At 39.3% G+C, this 15801-nt stretch overlaps 1 protein-coding gene and 1 long non-coding RNA gene across 6 annotated transcripts in view; one reads left to right on the top strand and one right to left on the bottom strand.

Moving 5' to 3' along the window:
• The window catches only part of LOC139591619 (uncharacterized), a 413264-nt gene that overhangs the window by 67406 nt on the left and 330057 nt on the right, over nt 1-15801 (bottom strand). The gene's annotated exons all lie outside the window — the stretch shown is intronic.
• The window catches only part of PHEX (phosphate regulating endopeptidase X-linked), a 95502-nt gene that overhangs the window by 58783 nt on the left and 20918 nt on the right, over nt 1-15801 (top strand). Inside the window, exons 13-15 of the mRNA XM_071430398.1 lie at nt 2204-2281; nt 3894-3997; nt 11968-12026. Coding sequence (XP_071286499.1) covers nt 2204-2281; nt 3894-3997; nt 11968-12026 — 241 coding nt within the window. The remainder of the gene's footprint in view (nt 1-2203; nt 2282-3893; nt 3998-11967; nt 12027-15801) is intronic.

Raw genomic sequence — 15801 nt, 5'->3', positions numbered from 1 at the left:
CATACAAAGCATCCAAGTACTACAAGCAGCATTACCTTTTGAGGTTGCTTTTCAAAATCTCAAGACACACTCTGTTATTTACTAGGGTTTTATATAGACTTTATAAAAAATCTCCATAGTGTCTGAGTATTTTATTCTCATGCTTAGAAATCTCAATCTCACAACATCAAATGTGAAAGTCACAAAGCCAATTATGAACTCATGCAGAACATTTGAGATCCACCTGATTTAAGTAGCTGACTTAGCAGAAATTAAAACTGTTGGGTTTTGCTTTATCCTTTTCCAAAGCTAGTTTTAACTAGTATTGAAACATGGGAAATGGTAAAGGAAATTTTCTGTTTCCTTGCAAAGTTCGGTCAGTTGGACCCGACAACACCACCAGGAAAAATTTAGACACTCTTGATTACATACAAACTTGCAGATGAATCGTGTTCCCTTCCTGGCTTTTTGTTCTCCCTCCCCATCACAGCCTTTAAAATATCATGAAAGACTGCTGAACCTTCTGGCAAAGTGGGGAAACATTCTGTTGAGAGTTAATTTGGCTCATTTCATATTTTCCATTCAGCATTTTTCTTCCAATGCTTTTTTTATTACTAGGGCAATTTGCATGACAATGGGATCTTTCTTGCTTAAGAGATTGTCTGCTCCTGCTGCTAATTTCCTACCTGAAGTTGTTATCTTCTGTTTGTGACATCTTAATTATCTCAACCACAATTAATTGTGATGTCACAAATGGAGGATTATGACTTCGGGTTGGAAGTGAGATTGAGAAATTGAAGGAGTTTGAAGAAGAAAAGAGGCCTTTCTTCTTGAAAAATGAAAGAGGAGACAGAATGACTTTGGTTAAGTGGAAGCAATCCTCCATCACCTTTCTTCTGAAAGTTGTGGAACAGCTGGTTTTATGTCTTGCTGTATAGGAGGCCCTGCTGTATTGAGATGCTCTGAAGTGGGAGAAGGGGAAAGGCTGTGTGGAGGAAGGGAAATCTTCCCTTAAGCAGTCAGTCCCTGAAGCAAAAAGGAATAAAAGTTGTTGGACCCTAAAAAAGACCCAGGCTCTGCTCATAGAGAGCAGAATGCAGGCTTGGTACAGTTGTACTTGGTTTAAAGGCCAATCATTTATTGTTTTTCATATCTTGCAATATTCATTTGCGTTTTGACATCAGAGTCTGATGACCACAGAGGAGCATTTTTTGAATGAAGGGAATTCCAAAGACTTATGGAGAAATTATATTCAGCATCATGAAAATATAAAAAATTAAAGTTTTGTGCTAACCTAGTCCATCATAGCTGTAATTTATCCTATGGACTTGTCACATTTCACTTCTTGGTATGTCATCTTATCTTTTAGTGTACTTCTGCTTTTCTTCTGGAAACTTGTTTCCACAGAGATTTTGGGTGTCTGATGTTTTTGTGAGGACTTTACCAAGGCTGTTTATAAACTCACACCATGATTTACAAAGTGGGAATACTCATCTACAGCTACTTCACACTGGACTATTTGCACAGGTTGTGCATAAATGCAGGGACCAAATCACAGCTGAAAGAGGATTAATGAAAAATGGGGTGTGTTATTTTAACACCTCTAGTGGCATTAGGAAAAGAGCAAAGACTGCAAAGAAAGGGAGGGAAACTGGATAACTACACACAGACCAGTCCTGTGGTTTTCAGAAAGTACAGAAAAGGACCCATCCTCAGGTGCAAATGGAAGTGGCCCTCAGTGGAAACGCCAGGCTGCGCTTGCTGGGATCAAGCTTGATTCACATCTGTGCATCAAATCTGTTTTAGCAGTTGGATTTGTACCAGCTACTGTGCCATAGCAAAACAGGCCATTTCCTGTTGTCCTTTGGAAAACAGTGTACAAACAGGCATTTGACCATCTGATTAACACAAAACCCTGTAGGGAAAATCAGCTGTTAAGACTTTGCACTCAGACACGTCGCTGTAAGTACGCAAGAGCTCTGCAGGCAGTGACAGACCCACTGTGATAATCTGACAGCAGAATCTGGACCCTCTGCCTTGTGATGCCAAGCTCATTTGTGGCACCAAGTTTACCTTGTAGGCAGGTTGTTTTGAAGTTACATTAGGATGGCTCCAGGGAAGCATAATAATACCAAGTGGAAACTTAGCAAGAAAGAGAAAAAGCTGTATGCTGAGAAGTGGATTTATCTGTCAAAACTTTTTTTTCTCTTTTTCTTTTTCAAAGGCAAAAGCAGTTATGGCGAAAGTTGGTTACCCTCAGTTTATAATGAATGACACATATATTAATGAAGACATCAAAACAGTAAGTGCCAGGCTTGCAGCTTTATTCATCTATTGCAGCCATTATTTGCTCTGTTTTGCTGCTGTCTAAAGTCAAGCTAGTCTTTTGTTTGGCATGCACCTGGACTCATGCTTGCTTGGTTATTTTTATTTTATTTTTGAAGTGTGCTAGCTCTAAATTTTATCTAAATACTCAATGCTGTTGTATCTAAGTGAGATCATGAGTCCTGCTGGGAGTAAAATCTGCCTGGGTGCAAAGAACTGTCCTGCTATTAAGCATTTTAAAGGTTAAGCATGCACTGTAATAATTTTGCATTTAGTTGTAAAAATTGAACAAACCAAAAGCATTTTTTCTCAAAATAATGATTTTCAAAAAGCCTAATGCAATTTACCTCAGAATATCACAATTTAGGATGCCATATATAAGTTCTCCTCATATCTCCAGGCTATGAATTTAATTTACAATTGATGTTTATAATCATGCCAAGAGGTCCTAACCAATGTATAGGCCTATTGTGCTGCCTGCTGGACAAAGATACTGTGGGGGGACTCTTTCCTGCCCCAGTACCTGTTCAGTCTAACTAAGGCAGGAAGGCAAATGATTAATAACAACAACAAAAACAACAACAACAACAATAAATTTACTACTTTCCAACTGTGGCATGCATTTGGTGAATTGTATTGCTGAAAGTCACAGGCAAACTAGAAACACAAGTTCAATCCTGAAGCAGTAAAATACAAGAGCAATCATCATCTTTGCCAGAGCACATGAACAGACACTAAATGGAGGCATCATTTATTGGGAGAACCATGTCCATCAGCCTAGTCCTTGTCCAGGGAAGCTGTAGGGTGAGATGATGCAGTGAAAACAGTGCAATGAGACAGAGCATGTAACCAAGTCTATCACTCAGTGTGTGGCATTATTTGCTCAGATAAGTGGCAATGGCTGGTGAAAAATACTTGTTAATCATGCTTACAAACCCAAAGTTTACATTCGAAGAGCAACTCCCTCACAAATCCTAGAATTGTTTTAAACTGATGAAAGGGATTTATAACCTATTAACATCCCTTTTCCTTGCCTGTTTAGTTTTGTGTGTGTGAATGCTATTAGATTTGGAAACTTATGGAAGCATGTAGCCCTATGGCTGTAAATATTTAATGTGGTAGAACTCTCAGAAGGCACAGAATATGAAATATTTTTTATAAAATGTAAAACAAACTGAAAAAGGGACTTCATTACATTGTTGGAAGTGGTTTTAAAATGCACTTTTAAAAATAAAAGTAAGCCTACTTCCTCTTGGGAAAGAGGCTCTCTTAATAATAGCCATGGAAATGTGCAGTCTGCAATGCACTGTTGGGTGCTTATGATTCCTTCAGCAGCACTCTGCACAATGAAGAGTTTTCCCAGTGCTCCAGACCCTTGTATATATCTGTTCAGCCACTGGTTGTTTTTTTTTTTTTAACTAAGCTCATAAAATATTTATTCTTCCTACCAAGTGTGAAAATTTTACTTGCTTTGATAATCGCAAAAAAATTAGGTAATTATCTCATATAAAATAAAAGTTCTGCTTGTTTTATGTGAGCTTTTGTTTCTTTGGACATGCTTTAAAAATGTCTGTGCTTTCTTGGTACAGATGAAGTTTACAGAAAGTGATTATTTTGGCAATGTATTGCAAACTCGCAAATACGCAGCCCAATCTGATTTCTACTGGCTTAGAAAAGAAGTTCCAAAAACAGAGTGAGTAGACAAAAGGCAAATTTACATAATCTTCTAACAATATTTTAACTTATATTATTTAATTTTTATATTAAATACTGTTATATATTAAGTTTTAATAGAATTATGTTAACAGCAATATGATATGCCACAAAAAGCCTATGGGCAAACTCCCATTATTCAGAAACTCCTGTGAATTTTCTTTTTGAAGGTATCCCTGTTCATATGCAGAATAGTCATGTGCTTGAAGCTTAAACTTAATTTAATGAAAAAAGGGGTAATTGAATTGCAATTAAAAATGGATTATGTCTCCTGGTCACAGTTAGAGTTTGAAATGGTACAGCAGGGATTTATGAACTGAATTCTGTAGGAATGAAATCATAGTAAGAGATAATGTTATTATTAGAAATACAAATCAGCATTGTTTAGTTACCTGCTGTTGATAGCAATGATACAGAATGGAACATAATTGAATCTACGTGTGTTATTTTTATTTATTTGTAAACATGAGAGTGCAGATTGTGTCACAAACTTTCATAAAATACATAAGAGAATCCTTCTCTTTTCTTACTGGTGGGTAATCAAATCCTTAAAATGCAAATTAAAACCTAAGCAGAACTTAATTAGTCTAATCATGCTCCTTAAAAATGACTTCTTCTACACACAGACTTTGAAATCAGTGGCAGTGCTTAGCTCCAGTGGTTTTATTTCCTTAGGGCTCCAGAAACCCTACTCAAACTGAACCATGCCTTCTTCTGGGGGTGGCTCTGTGCTGTCCACGAGGCAGGGGGACAAACTAAGGTTGCTCATGGTTGAAGTGTTTTAATTTGGCCCTGTGTGTTCAAGGCATTATTTATAACTTAGATTTAATTGTGAATTTTACCTTCTCATCGCAGCTTTCTCTGACATTGCACTGGTCAGCCCTGGGGTATGATTTTAGGGATTTTCCTGGATGCAGGACCAGACCGTGGTGGTGTGTTCTCTTCAGGGCAGCAGTTCCAAGGGAGCAGTGGAACAGCACTGGCCTCTCTATGGCAGTGGTCAGCCCTGGGGCAGCCAGCCCTGATGCAGAACCTGTAGACTTGGCACAGGTTGGGAAAGCTCTCCTGAGAGGAAATCATGTGGTAGGCAGCCCCTGACTCCAGGACTGTATTCTGAGAGCTGTCACATGGGTATGCTTAAAAAATGAAAGTGTTATCCAATTGCCCTCTACAAGATTGAACCCTTCTCATGCCTGTCTTTACCTCTTATTCCCAGGACCACATAATAGCCAGCCCCTCATCACCTTTGTAGCTCTTTTCTTGTCAGCCCTCAGAGCACATTCAGGCCTGCTGGGTGCCAGTTTGATTTCTGGTCCCTTCCCTTTGTTAGCACAGCTATTTGCTCTGCCTTCTGCAGGGCTGGAGGTAATCTCACCTGAGCCCTGGCAGGGAGGGATAATTAGGGCTCCTGCTGGGATATTATTCTGTCTCTGCAACTGTTCAGTGATAGAAAAGGGCTCTGAAAGTGGTGTCACTCTGCCTGCTGAGGGACACCAAGGCACAGAGTCATTGCTGCCTACAGAATTTTTTTAAAAATTTATTTAAATAAACCAATAACTCCCACTCACCAGTCTAAGTCATGTCAAACCTTGCCTCAAAAATATCAGCCACTTTTTATCTACTTTTCACTTTTAAATCATCATATTCCACTGCTTTCTGATGCTTTTGCCTTCTTTTTCTTTCCCATTTTTCTGTTTTTGTTTTTTAAACTTTTACATTTCATATAACTCCACAGAATTTTTGATGAGGCTTGGTGCTATGTTAATAGCTAATTACCCTTGGGGTTTTGTTTCTATTTGCTTCATTTCTTCTTTTCCCTAGTTTAGTAGCTTTTAGCATAACATTTATATTTCAAGATAGATATTATAAGATCATCAAAGTTGTGGACCAAAAAAGGTAAATAAGAAAATTAGTGTTTAAGGAAATAAAATAAAAGTTGCTAAAATAATATTACACCCAAAAGGTAAAACACTATATTCTTTTAGCAGACAGTCCATGTTTCTCAATAATTATTTCAAACTGGAATCAGTTTCCTCAGCTAAATGTGAAATTAAAATGATAGTTCAATCAAAGCACCAGGGAAAGACCATCAGGGGATGGAGAGAGACGGGAGACACAAGACAAAGCAGTTGGATAAAACAAGGGGGAATATGGATAACTGTGGGAACCCAGGACATCCCTCTGTCTGTCCAGGCCAGCCAAGACCCCTGCCAGGGGGATCAGAAGCCCTGGCACAGAGCCCAAAACACCTGTGTGTTTGATTATGACCCATGGAGCAAACTACCAACCTGAGATGAAGATCTGCAGGCCACAACAGTTAAGTAGAATAATAGTGAATTTATCATGGGGTGAAAAAGTAGATTTTGGGGTTTCTGGAATGGGGATTCAGGGGGGCAAGATGGAGGGATCTGGGCATGTCCAGCCTTTCTTCTTCTTCTTCATGGCCTCCATCTTCTGCTGTGATGTTGGCACTTTTAGATTGGTTTAGAGTAGAAGCTCACTGTCTAACATAGGTGATAGGTATTGGAAAGTAATTGTAAACATTGTATGTGTAGTTTTTAGTATAAAGACATAAGAGCACCCCGGGGGCAGGCAGAGTGCCTGGAACTGTCCTGCTGGATGGACCTCGGCAGGGCAGGAGAAAATTTTTTAAAGGTAAGACACAATAAACAACCTTGAGACCGAGAAATGAAGAGCTCTCACTCATTCTTCAAGCACTTGGGCTGGGAAAAGAGACTTTTAACATTCTTGGGTCACAATGACCAAAAGATCCTAAGAGATAACAAAGTGGAAAAGTATATTGTTTTGGAAATTCAACAGTTTTTAATTAAAAAAAAGGAAGGAAAAAAAACCTAAATCAGGAGTAATTATAAAAATCTTTGTTCTCCTGTTCCCTCCATCCCTGGCATTTATCTGCCTGACAGGAGAGGGGAGCATGGAGGAACTCAGATGAGCTCTCATTGCTCAGGGCATGGGTGATGTTCCACACCCAGCCCCACTGGTACCCTAAAGCTGTGACAAGGCACTGGGGTGCTGGAGCTGCCTCTTCTTCCAGTCCTGGGGCCAGGCTCCCCTGGGGACACCACAGCTCTGGGAGGTGTCATTTGTGCTCAACACCAGCCCTGATGCCAGCTGCCATTCTCACAGCTGGCTGGGGAGGTGACTGTCACCTTCACAGCTGGCTCTCTCCAACAAGAAGAAAAGTGCTCAGGTATCAGCAGAGAGAAAAATGAAAGGGATTTGTGCAGGAGCTGAGGAATGTGGTGCACAAACCAGCCCAGGTTAGGTTGAGAGGGCCCAATGGAGAGTCTGGAAGGAGCAGTGTGGGAAGGTGGGCACCAGGTGTGAGGACAATCATTATAAACCAGGGGAGATACACCTGGAGCAGAGGAAAGTGAAAGGCAGTACAGGGGGAAGTGATGGCCACGGGAAGGGAACAATTAAGGAAAGTCAGAGTTTTAGTTGCATTTGTCTATCCTTCCATGGAGTCACACACATTCATACATACAAATATCCTTGTGTGTGTGCCTGCACATGCCTGCACCTTTTAATCAGAGACAGAATCTGTCCTTCTTAACACTGATATCATACTTGCAAATAACAAAGCATCAGAGGACTACTTGGCCCCACCACTTCATTATTATCCATCTTTCTCCTTTGAAGTCAGCACATAATCTAAGATTTTTAGACCTGGCCAAACCTTTCTGTTTTTCACTAGACTTTCAGAGCTGGGGATGTAGGTGTCTGGTATCCCAATATGAGAATACAAAAGAAGGATGCTATAAGAGGACTCTGGGGTCTCCTCCAGGATTTATCTTTATTTTTCTTGACCACACACAATTGTGTGTAAGCCCTGGCTCTTGGTTTGCCACAAGGGAGGGCAGCTCTGAGAGGTTCTGGGTTGGATACCTCTAAGGATGGTGTAAAAGCTCCTTCTGCAAAAAGGGAAAAGCAGCCATCAAAAACACTGGGCAGGCTGCTGTCTGTTGGAGAGATGTTGCTGGAAATTGTGTGGCTGGGACCTGCCCTGGAGAGGCGAGGCTGGAAAGGAGCCTCCTGGAGCCTTTTCCTGGTCTTTGAGCCTCATTTTAAGCAGGGATGTGGCACTGAAGGCTGGGCCCAGCCTTACCATCCTCGCTGCTTGTCCATTCCTAAGGGAGACAGATGGCAACCTGGCCTGGGATAATAATCTATTTCTACATGGGAAAATATAGAAGAGACTAACAATAAGAAGAGGAAATACAATTTTGAAAGTCACCTTGAAGGTTGCCTCCCATATAGAAGTTTTTCTTAGTGTTTTCTTTGGAAGACCTTTTCCAGCTTCCAGAAACTTTGTACAGCTTTTCACTTCTAATCAGCTTAATTCTTTGTACATTCACAAGTTCATTTTCTTTGTTTACATGATTATTTATTTTTTATTTCTTACTTTGAATGTTGAACAGAAGACCGAATGATTTCTTCCAATTCAAAAAACTGAGGATCAATTTGCAAATTCAGGTTGTGCTTTGCAGAGAATTAAATAAACTAATTAGCTTTTTTCTGTGTTGTAACTGTTCCCAACCACCCCTGTTCATGAATGGCAATGTAGCACACTATACTCTTAATACAGAAAGAAAATATCAGAGGACATTTCAGCCTCAAGAACACAGACTAAGAGAGTTTCTGCCCCAATTGCTATCTCAGTGTCTGTTTCACATTTTATTTCTACAAGAGAAATCTCAACCTTACAAGTGTCAGCTCTGCAGAATTAGGTTTTGACTGCCGCAGAAGTAGATAGGTAACGCTACAGGACATCATTCAAAGCTGTCCCCTTTTCACAAACTTATAGCAAATAAAAACAGTGTAAACAGTTGTAGAATTTTTATTTATTTACTTTGTAGTTAATAAGAGCTAGGAATGTGTGATGCCTTTATTTTTTTCTATCCTTCTGTGAGTAGATAAAGCACACAGAAATTGTAACCAGACCTAGAGCAAATGTTCAGGGAATCTGACTTCAAGCAGGAATGGGAGAGTTATTTCTAAATTTGCTTCACCTTAAAATTTAACAGCAACAGCAGCTATTTATTACATCCCTTCATGTTGTAATTTGGTGTGTTATTAGTTAAGGACTGTCCCTGAAGGTTCCGTCACTCAAGGAAATGAAAGTGCATGGCAGAGGAGAATTGAAGTTGTTCTGCTAGTCTGGATGGAAGCAGTCTTGGTTATTGCTACTCTTTTGTGGAAAATACTTCCTAAATTTTTTGAGAGGGCTCAGAATGGTACAACAAAATGCTGGACTAGAAATATGCTTCTTGCCAAATGTCAAATATTAAATACTCTGCTTTTTTACCAGAGAACTCTCATTCTTCCTGAATTCTCAGTATGGCTGCTACATGTCCTCTTCCTAACTGCTTAAAAGCAAAATGAATTCCATACAGGATCATTCTTAAGGCATTTTTATAAAGGAGCAACCTGGAAAGAACTGAGTTCAGTTTTGCACTGGGAAAATCAAGGCTGTTCTCAGCCTTGTTCTCATGCTAAGCTCAGCAAACAGGATGGGCTCTGCTCTTGTAGATCATGAGAAAAGCAGCAACCTCAGGACAGGGATGTGGTGATTTGTCTTCACCTGCCAGCTACAAATTGATGAGTTCATAGGTATGAAAGTATGGCCAGAGGGTGGTGTGAAGTCCTCCCTCAGTAAATGTGGACCAAATGTCCCCAGCATTCACTGCTGCTGTTGGGCAGACTGAGGTGCTGCTATGGGGAGCAAGTTCCTGCATCACCACTCCTCACCCAGGAAGAGCAAGAGCAAACTTGTGCTGTTGGAGAGCTGTCTCTAGTCAGTGAAGAGCTCTTTGCTGCTGCTTGTGGTGGTTCTTCTCTGCAGCTAGCTGTGCTAAGCCCCCCCAGAGGATGGAGAGAAGAGCCACAGCACATTAATCTGTTTTGAAGTGTCTGTTATACGTCTCAGGCCCTTGATCCTCTGGCTGGAAATAAAAGGCTAAGAGGACTTTGCAAAAAGGGAGCATTTTCTGTCCCAGAAGCCTTTTTCATGCTTAAAAATTGCTGTTTGAGAACAGAAAGGCCATTGTAAGCAGAACAAGCCAAGAGGGTGAGGTGCCAGTCACAACACTATGTGTCTTTGCTCAAACTTAGAGTAAAATATAAATTGAAGTCTTGACTCTTTCAGATGGGTTTTCTCCTTTTCATAAAAGGGACAGTCCTCCAGATTTACAGCTAAGCCTGGAGCACCAGTCCCAAGGCATGAATGGCAGGCTTGCATCCTTCAAAACAGTTCAGCTGATTGCTGCTATGAACAAACATGAAATTCAAATGTAGTTAATTAAGCCCCTAATTTTTTTCTTTGTCTCCTCACCATATACATTCTTTCTTCAATTTTCCATTATCTTACTACATTACCTCTAACATTTAATCTCCTTACTATGAAGAAAGCAGAAAATAGACCAGAAAACAACCTCCCCCTACTCCTCCCCTCCACAATCTCCTAATAAACAAGACAGGGAAAGTTATCTCTGACAATTAGAGCATGTAATGTAATGGATGGTTAGGATATGTACATGACATCATTCTTTTAGCCTTCATTTATTAGTTTTTCTAGTTGATGTATTGCACAATAAGCTGCTCAGCTTGGAGAATTATACAAGCAGTTAAATTTATTGATAAAAGACAAAATGCTGCCATTTTTGAACTATCCCCTTTGTTACATGGTTTAAGTGAGGACATCAGTTGTCAGAAAAACAGTCAGGATCTGCAGATGATTCTTTTACTAAGGGGGCTATTTAAAAGCATGAATTGTGTATACATTGTCATTGATATCACACATTTTCCATATTCTGATAGATCTTCCTTTGGAAAGATCTTACTCATTGTTTTGCAGCTCCTTTCTCTTCTCTTTAAAAGAAATTTTCCAAAGCAATTACATTGCATTCACACAGTTTTTTAAAATTTTGAGTAATATTTTGCTAATGACATCAGGATGTTCCTGTTTGAACATTTACTGGAGTTGCTTCTAAGTTATTATGAACTAACCACTAATTATCATCATCTTTATTTCTTTAGCCTAATTTCTCTCTTATAAAACCACAAAGTGAAATTTTGGGCTCACTGAACTCAGGGTTTCATCTGAGGGGATTTGGATCCAGCTGAAGTCAGTCAAGATTTTCCATTCATGTGGTTGAAGCCACTGTCAATACAGAAGAGCTTAGGCTAAGGAGATTCATTTGCTATTCATAGAATCATAGAATATCCTGAGTGGGAAAGGACTCACAAGGATCATCAAAGTCCAACTCCTATTTAAATCTAAGGTTTCTTCCAGTATATATGAGAAATCAAACTATGAGAAAAAATGCCTGGCACGAGGTCTGTTTGTTTAGGATGGTCATGCTCAGTGCATAGGGTACAGAACATGAAGCTGTTTATTTTGAATTTACATTCCCAGAAATTATCTGTTTATGTTGCTGGCATAATCCTAATTTTCCAAGTAGTTGCTCAGCAAAGCCTCTAAAGCCACTTTACTTGTTTCAAAATGCTTTCCTCTAATTCCCACATGGAGTTCCTCCACACGTGTTTGAAAGACACCCAGGAGAGTTTTCACAGCTGCTGTCCGTGTTGCAGCCTCTTCTGGGTGAATTTTGTTTCATCAGCATGGCTGGCTTCACAAGCACAGTGGTCACTTAAAAATTAAACAGATCACATGATAGGAACACTAAGAATTGCTCCTGTTGGGCATTTATTGACTGTATGCAGTTAAAGTCATTAAACAATAGATTTCAATGTTCTAGAAAGTGAAGGTAGCATGTACTGAAATGGAGAAATATTTAAACTTTAATGTATCTTAAGTTCCTAATGTTTTACTTTCTTCTACTGAGTTCAATTTTTATCTTTGCTCCTTTGATTCATAAAGGTGAATGCCAATGTACTGACAGACAATTTCTCTTGTTCTTACTACAGATGGTTTACAAGCCCAACTACTGTAAATGCTTTTTATAGTGCATCTACCAACCAAATCAGTGAGTATCTTCCTTCTGAGCCTCCTTATAAAGTGCTTGTTTGGGAATGTATGTATCAAGCTTCAGATAACAGCTGTACCTGTTGTGTTTCTTATGACTGAAAATTAAAAGTTCAAACCTGGTAATTCAGCTGTGAGACTTAAGAGTGTGTGTGTGCATGTGTGTGTGTTTGTACTCTGTCCATTGTGAATGATAACTTAAATCACTTTTATTAAAGCGTAATGTCTCTATCTTCTGTTTTCTGTAGCAAAAATATGTACACACATCTCCATAAATACACAGTGATAGCAGTTCTGTCCTTTAGTATTGACAGATACGTAACAATAAATGTGACTAGAGAAGACTGTGATATAGACCAGAAAACATAAGAGAGTATATCCAGTGGATTTGTTCAATTCATTCAAGGGCAAGGAGTGATATCTGTAGTTAACTGAAAATTCTTACCTGTATGTGCAGTACTATTTGTCTGATTCTATTTTTTGTTACTGGCTGGTTTTAGGCAGCATATATTCTAGTGTGGAAACAAATAAGATGGAAGAGCTGAGTTTTTCAATGATGTATTAGGAGTTTGTATGTTCATTCCTGTTTGCTTTAATGGGGTTTGAATTGAAATTTTCTAACAGGCTTTAAAATTCTATGCCAGTCTTTGTGCAACAGTTTTACCTTTACCCTGGCAATTCTCTTTGCTCTTATTAGCTTTGTATGTTAAATCAGCCTTCTCATTCTAAGCTGTTAGGGTCTGAAAAGTGGCTGCCACCACTTCTGTGGTCTCAGTCCCCAGAGTCAGGACCTCAAAAATTGCTGAGTGATTCTCCTTTTTTCTCCTGAATCTCTTTTGGTCACAGAAAGAAAGGCACAAAGTTAATGTATCACACTGAAGAAGGTACAACAGAGGACAGGCAATTGCTGGTATTTGCTTCTACCAATTTCTGTAAACAGTTTTGCCTTCAAAGCACTCACTTAAATTTTTTTTGTGTCTTAAGTGATCTCATTTGTAAAGCACGTATAATAATTAGGAAATTCTTTTGATTAAAATTAGTGCTCAATTTAGAGGGCTGCCTTAATTAGAGGGCTGCCATCATTAGGCAGTCACATTTTTGTTGATCATCTGAGGTAGCATTGGCTGAGGTGGTCACAGCTCTGAGGTACCCCTGAAGCATTACAGCTGCTCTTCCTCCAGCCACCACTGCTGCTAGGAAGGTTTTGTGTGAGTGGAGAGGAAGCCTGCTCAGAGAAAAATGAGAGCCATTGCTGTTATACCTTCTTTAATATTGGGTTCTTTCAAATTTGAGCAGTGTTCAGCTGTCCCAGTCTCTCTGCCACGGCACATTAGAGAAAACTGTGATGAGAGGCTGGAGCCACTGAACATTTCACACTTGCTGTGTCTGAAAGAGTCAGGAGGCAAAAAAGAGGCAGTTGTCAAATGTAACCCATCAGTCATGGGTGTAGAGGTGATTGTATTTTCTATATCATAACTGCTGAACTTCTCGTTCTGCTGGCAAGTGACCTGGAAGTTTGGACAGTGCCACTGACTCTCAGTCCTTTTAGGACTGTTTCAAAGAGGAAAAGGGTTTAGGTGGCTCTTTCTGAACAAAATCCTCTTGTACTTGAGAGAGAGGTAAAAATGTAATCATGCCCTAAAAATGATGTGCAAGAGAAGGGAGGATTCAGAGAAAGGCACAGTACTGTCTGCCACTGCTGGCTGCTGTGTTTTTATGGCAGTGGCATTGTTTTTATGGGGCAAGAGCCCTGGGTGATGTGGGAGGGACATTCTCTGGTAGAAGCTGCTGATAAACATTTGACACATCACTACTGATTTCCCATTAATTCTGCTACCTTACTGCTTTGCAGTTGTGTTTTCAGTAGTAATCTGTACAAAGTTCTGGGGCCTGCTCACATGCCACAGAACTGTGGCAATTTTAAAGGCCTAGTTAAATAACAGAAAAAAAAGTTCTAGAAACCAGAATCATTTGAGAATAAGAATTAAGCTTGAACTCTAGCAAGTTAGATGTAAAATTGTGATATAGCAAGCCCAGAAAAATTTCATGGACCAAATTTCTAGGAGCATAAGAACTTATACTAAAACCTGTTTGTCAAATTCCCTGAGAGAGGAGAGTCTCTATGGCATAAAAATAAGATTATTCCTTGCATTGAAAGAGTTTGGGAAATTCTAATTCTGGAACTTTTTCTTGTGAGAGGTCAGTCTCAGAAATTGTTTAAAATTTAGAATAGAAGTCAATAGAAGGGACTTTAGAAGAAATTCATACAAGGAACTGTGACAAATATAAGGACCAGATAATATTCTCCCAGGTATTTCAAAGGAACTTAGACAAAAAGTTTCCAAACAACCAGCTTTGATGTGTAGCCTATGACTTATAGTGGCCTCAGCACAGAAAGAATAGGTGTGACAAGTATCAAATCCTGTTTTTCAAAAGACAGTTCAGAGAGATCTGCATAACAAGCCATTTTAGCCTTTATATGAAGGAATCTGGTTGTGACCACAACATGATTGAATAGAAAGAATGAATAATCGTATGACATAACAGTGAAGAGTGAACATGAGAATGTGAGATGTTTTTTGCTTTTCCTTTTAGAAAAAAAAATCATGCTTTCTTAATCTACTAGAGTTTTGGCTTTTTTTAATTCAGAAAGCAAGTAAGTATGCTTGATACGATCATATGCTTCTTTTCCAAAGAACACTATTGATGAGGTTCTTTCCCAATACTAATAACTGAGAGTTGTCATGGGACAAGAAAGAAGGTTCTTTCATAAATTAATGGCTGATTAGAATAAGAAAAGGAGGTAGGAACCAATTACTTGTTGGCAAATAGTTGGAGGGGTTTGTTGTGAGGGTCTGTGCTACTCACTGCATTAGCAGATGAACTGAAAAGAGGGTGTTGTGTTCTGTTCTTTACAAAAGAATAGAGGGATATAAACCCAGTCCAGGAGGACAGTTCCCTCTGCTGCTGGCTGCTGGAAGGTAGGAATGTGTGCTTCCAGAAGGATTACCTCACAGGTAGCTGCCTGAAACTCTTTCTGTTCACATCTATGGCTGACCACTCCTGTAAATGAGTGAATGGACCAGATACCCTCTCCACTATCTGCTTGAGTGCCCCTGCTTTCAGTGAGCAAATTGGACTTTATTGTCTTCAAGGCACATCCATTTTTGCTCTTTGTAAGTGAGTTTACTAAGAAGAATTTGAGAAATAAGATAAATAATTTTAAAATGTGTAATAAAATTTGGTTATGGAAAGTAGTTTCTATGTGAACTGGAAAATCCCCACTTCCAAAATTTGATTCTAAAAATTAGGACCATTAGCTTGGAAATGGAAATGTGCTGTGTGAGTATATCAACAAAACTACAGTAACTCCAAACTTGATTAGTCACTGGAGGCTTCTTGAAAAAGTTTAGAGAAAAAGAAACATCAGTTCCTTGACCCATGGATTCTGAAAAGGAGCAACCATCAGGTGCCTGGCACAAGGGAAGGTGAATGTGGATGTCCTGAGCACTTCTGAGCTTTAGGCAGCTGCTTTTGCTTTCTGTGTTCAGAGCACAGGGATGTCTCTGACACTCCTGATGGAAGGATCACAAATTCTTCTCTCTCTGTAATCTATATCACTGACATAAATATTGGAATATCCGTGCAGGTCCATGTGATCTTCATATACAGGCAGGCTGTTAGTGTTTTTAACTTGACTACTCAGTAACTTGGAAAAAAGGTCTTGTTTCACTAAAAGAGAAAATGAATAGAGAATAGAAACTGGGTGATTAAAA

This window comes from Agelaius tricolor, unplaced genomic scaffold (genome assembly GCF_023055355.1).
Source record: "Agelaius tricolor isolate 1412-34295 unplaced genomic scaffold, bAgeTri1.0.p SCAF_7, whole genome shotgun sequence".
Classification (NCBI taxonomy): domain Eukaryota; kingdom Metazoa; phylum Chordata; class Aves; order Passeriformes; family Icteridae; genus Agelaius; species Agelaius tricolor.
Note: the sequence above shows the minus strand (reverse complement) of the source record. Positions and strands in the feature narration are given on the sequence as shown.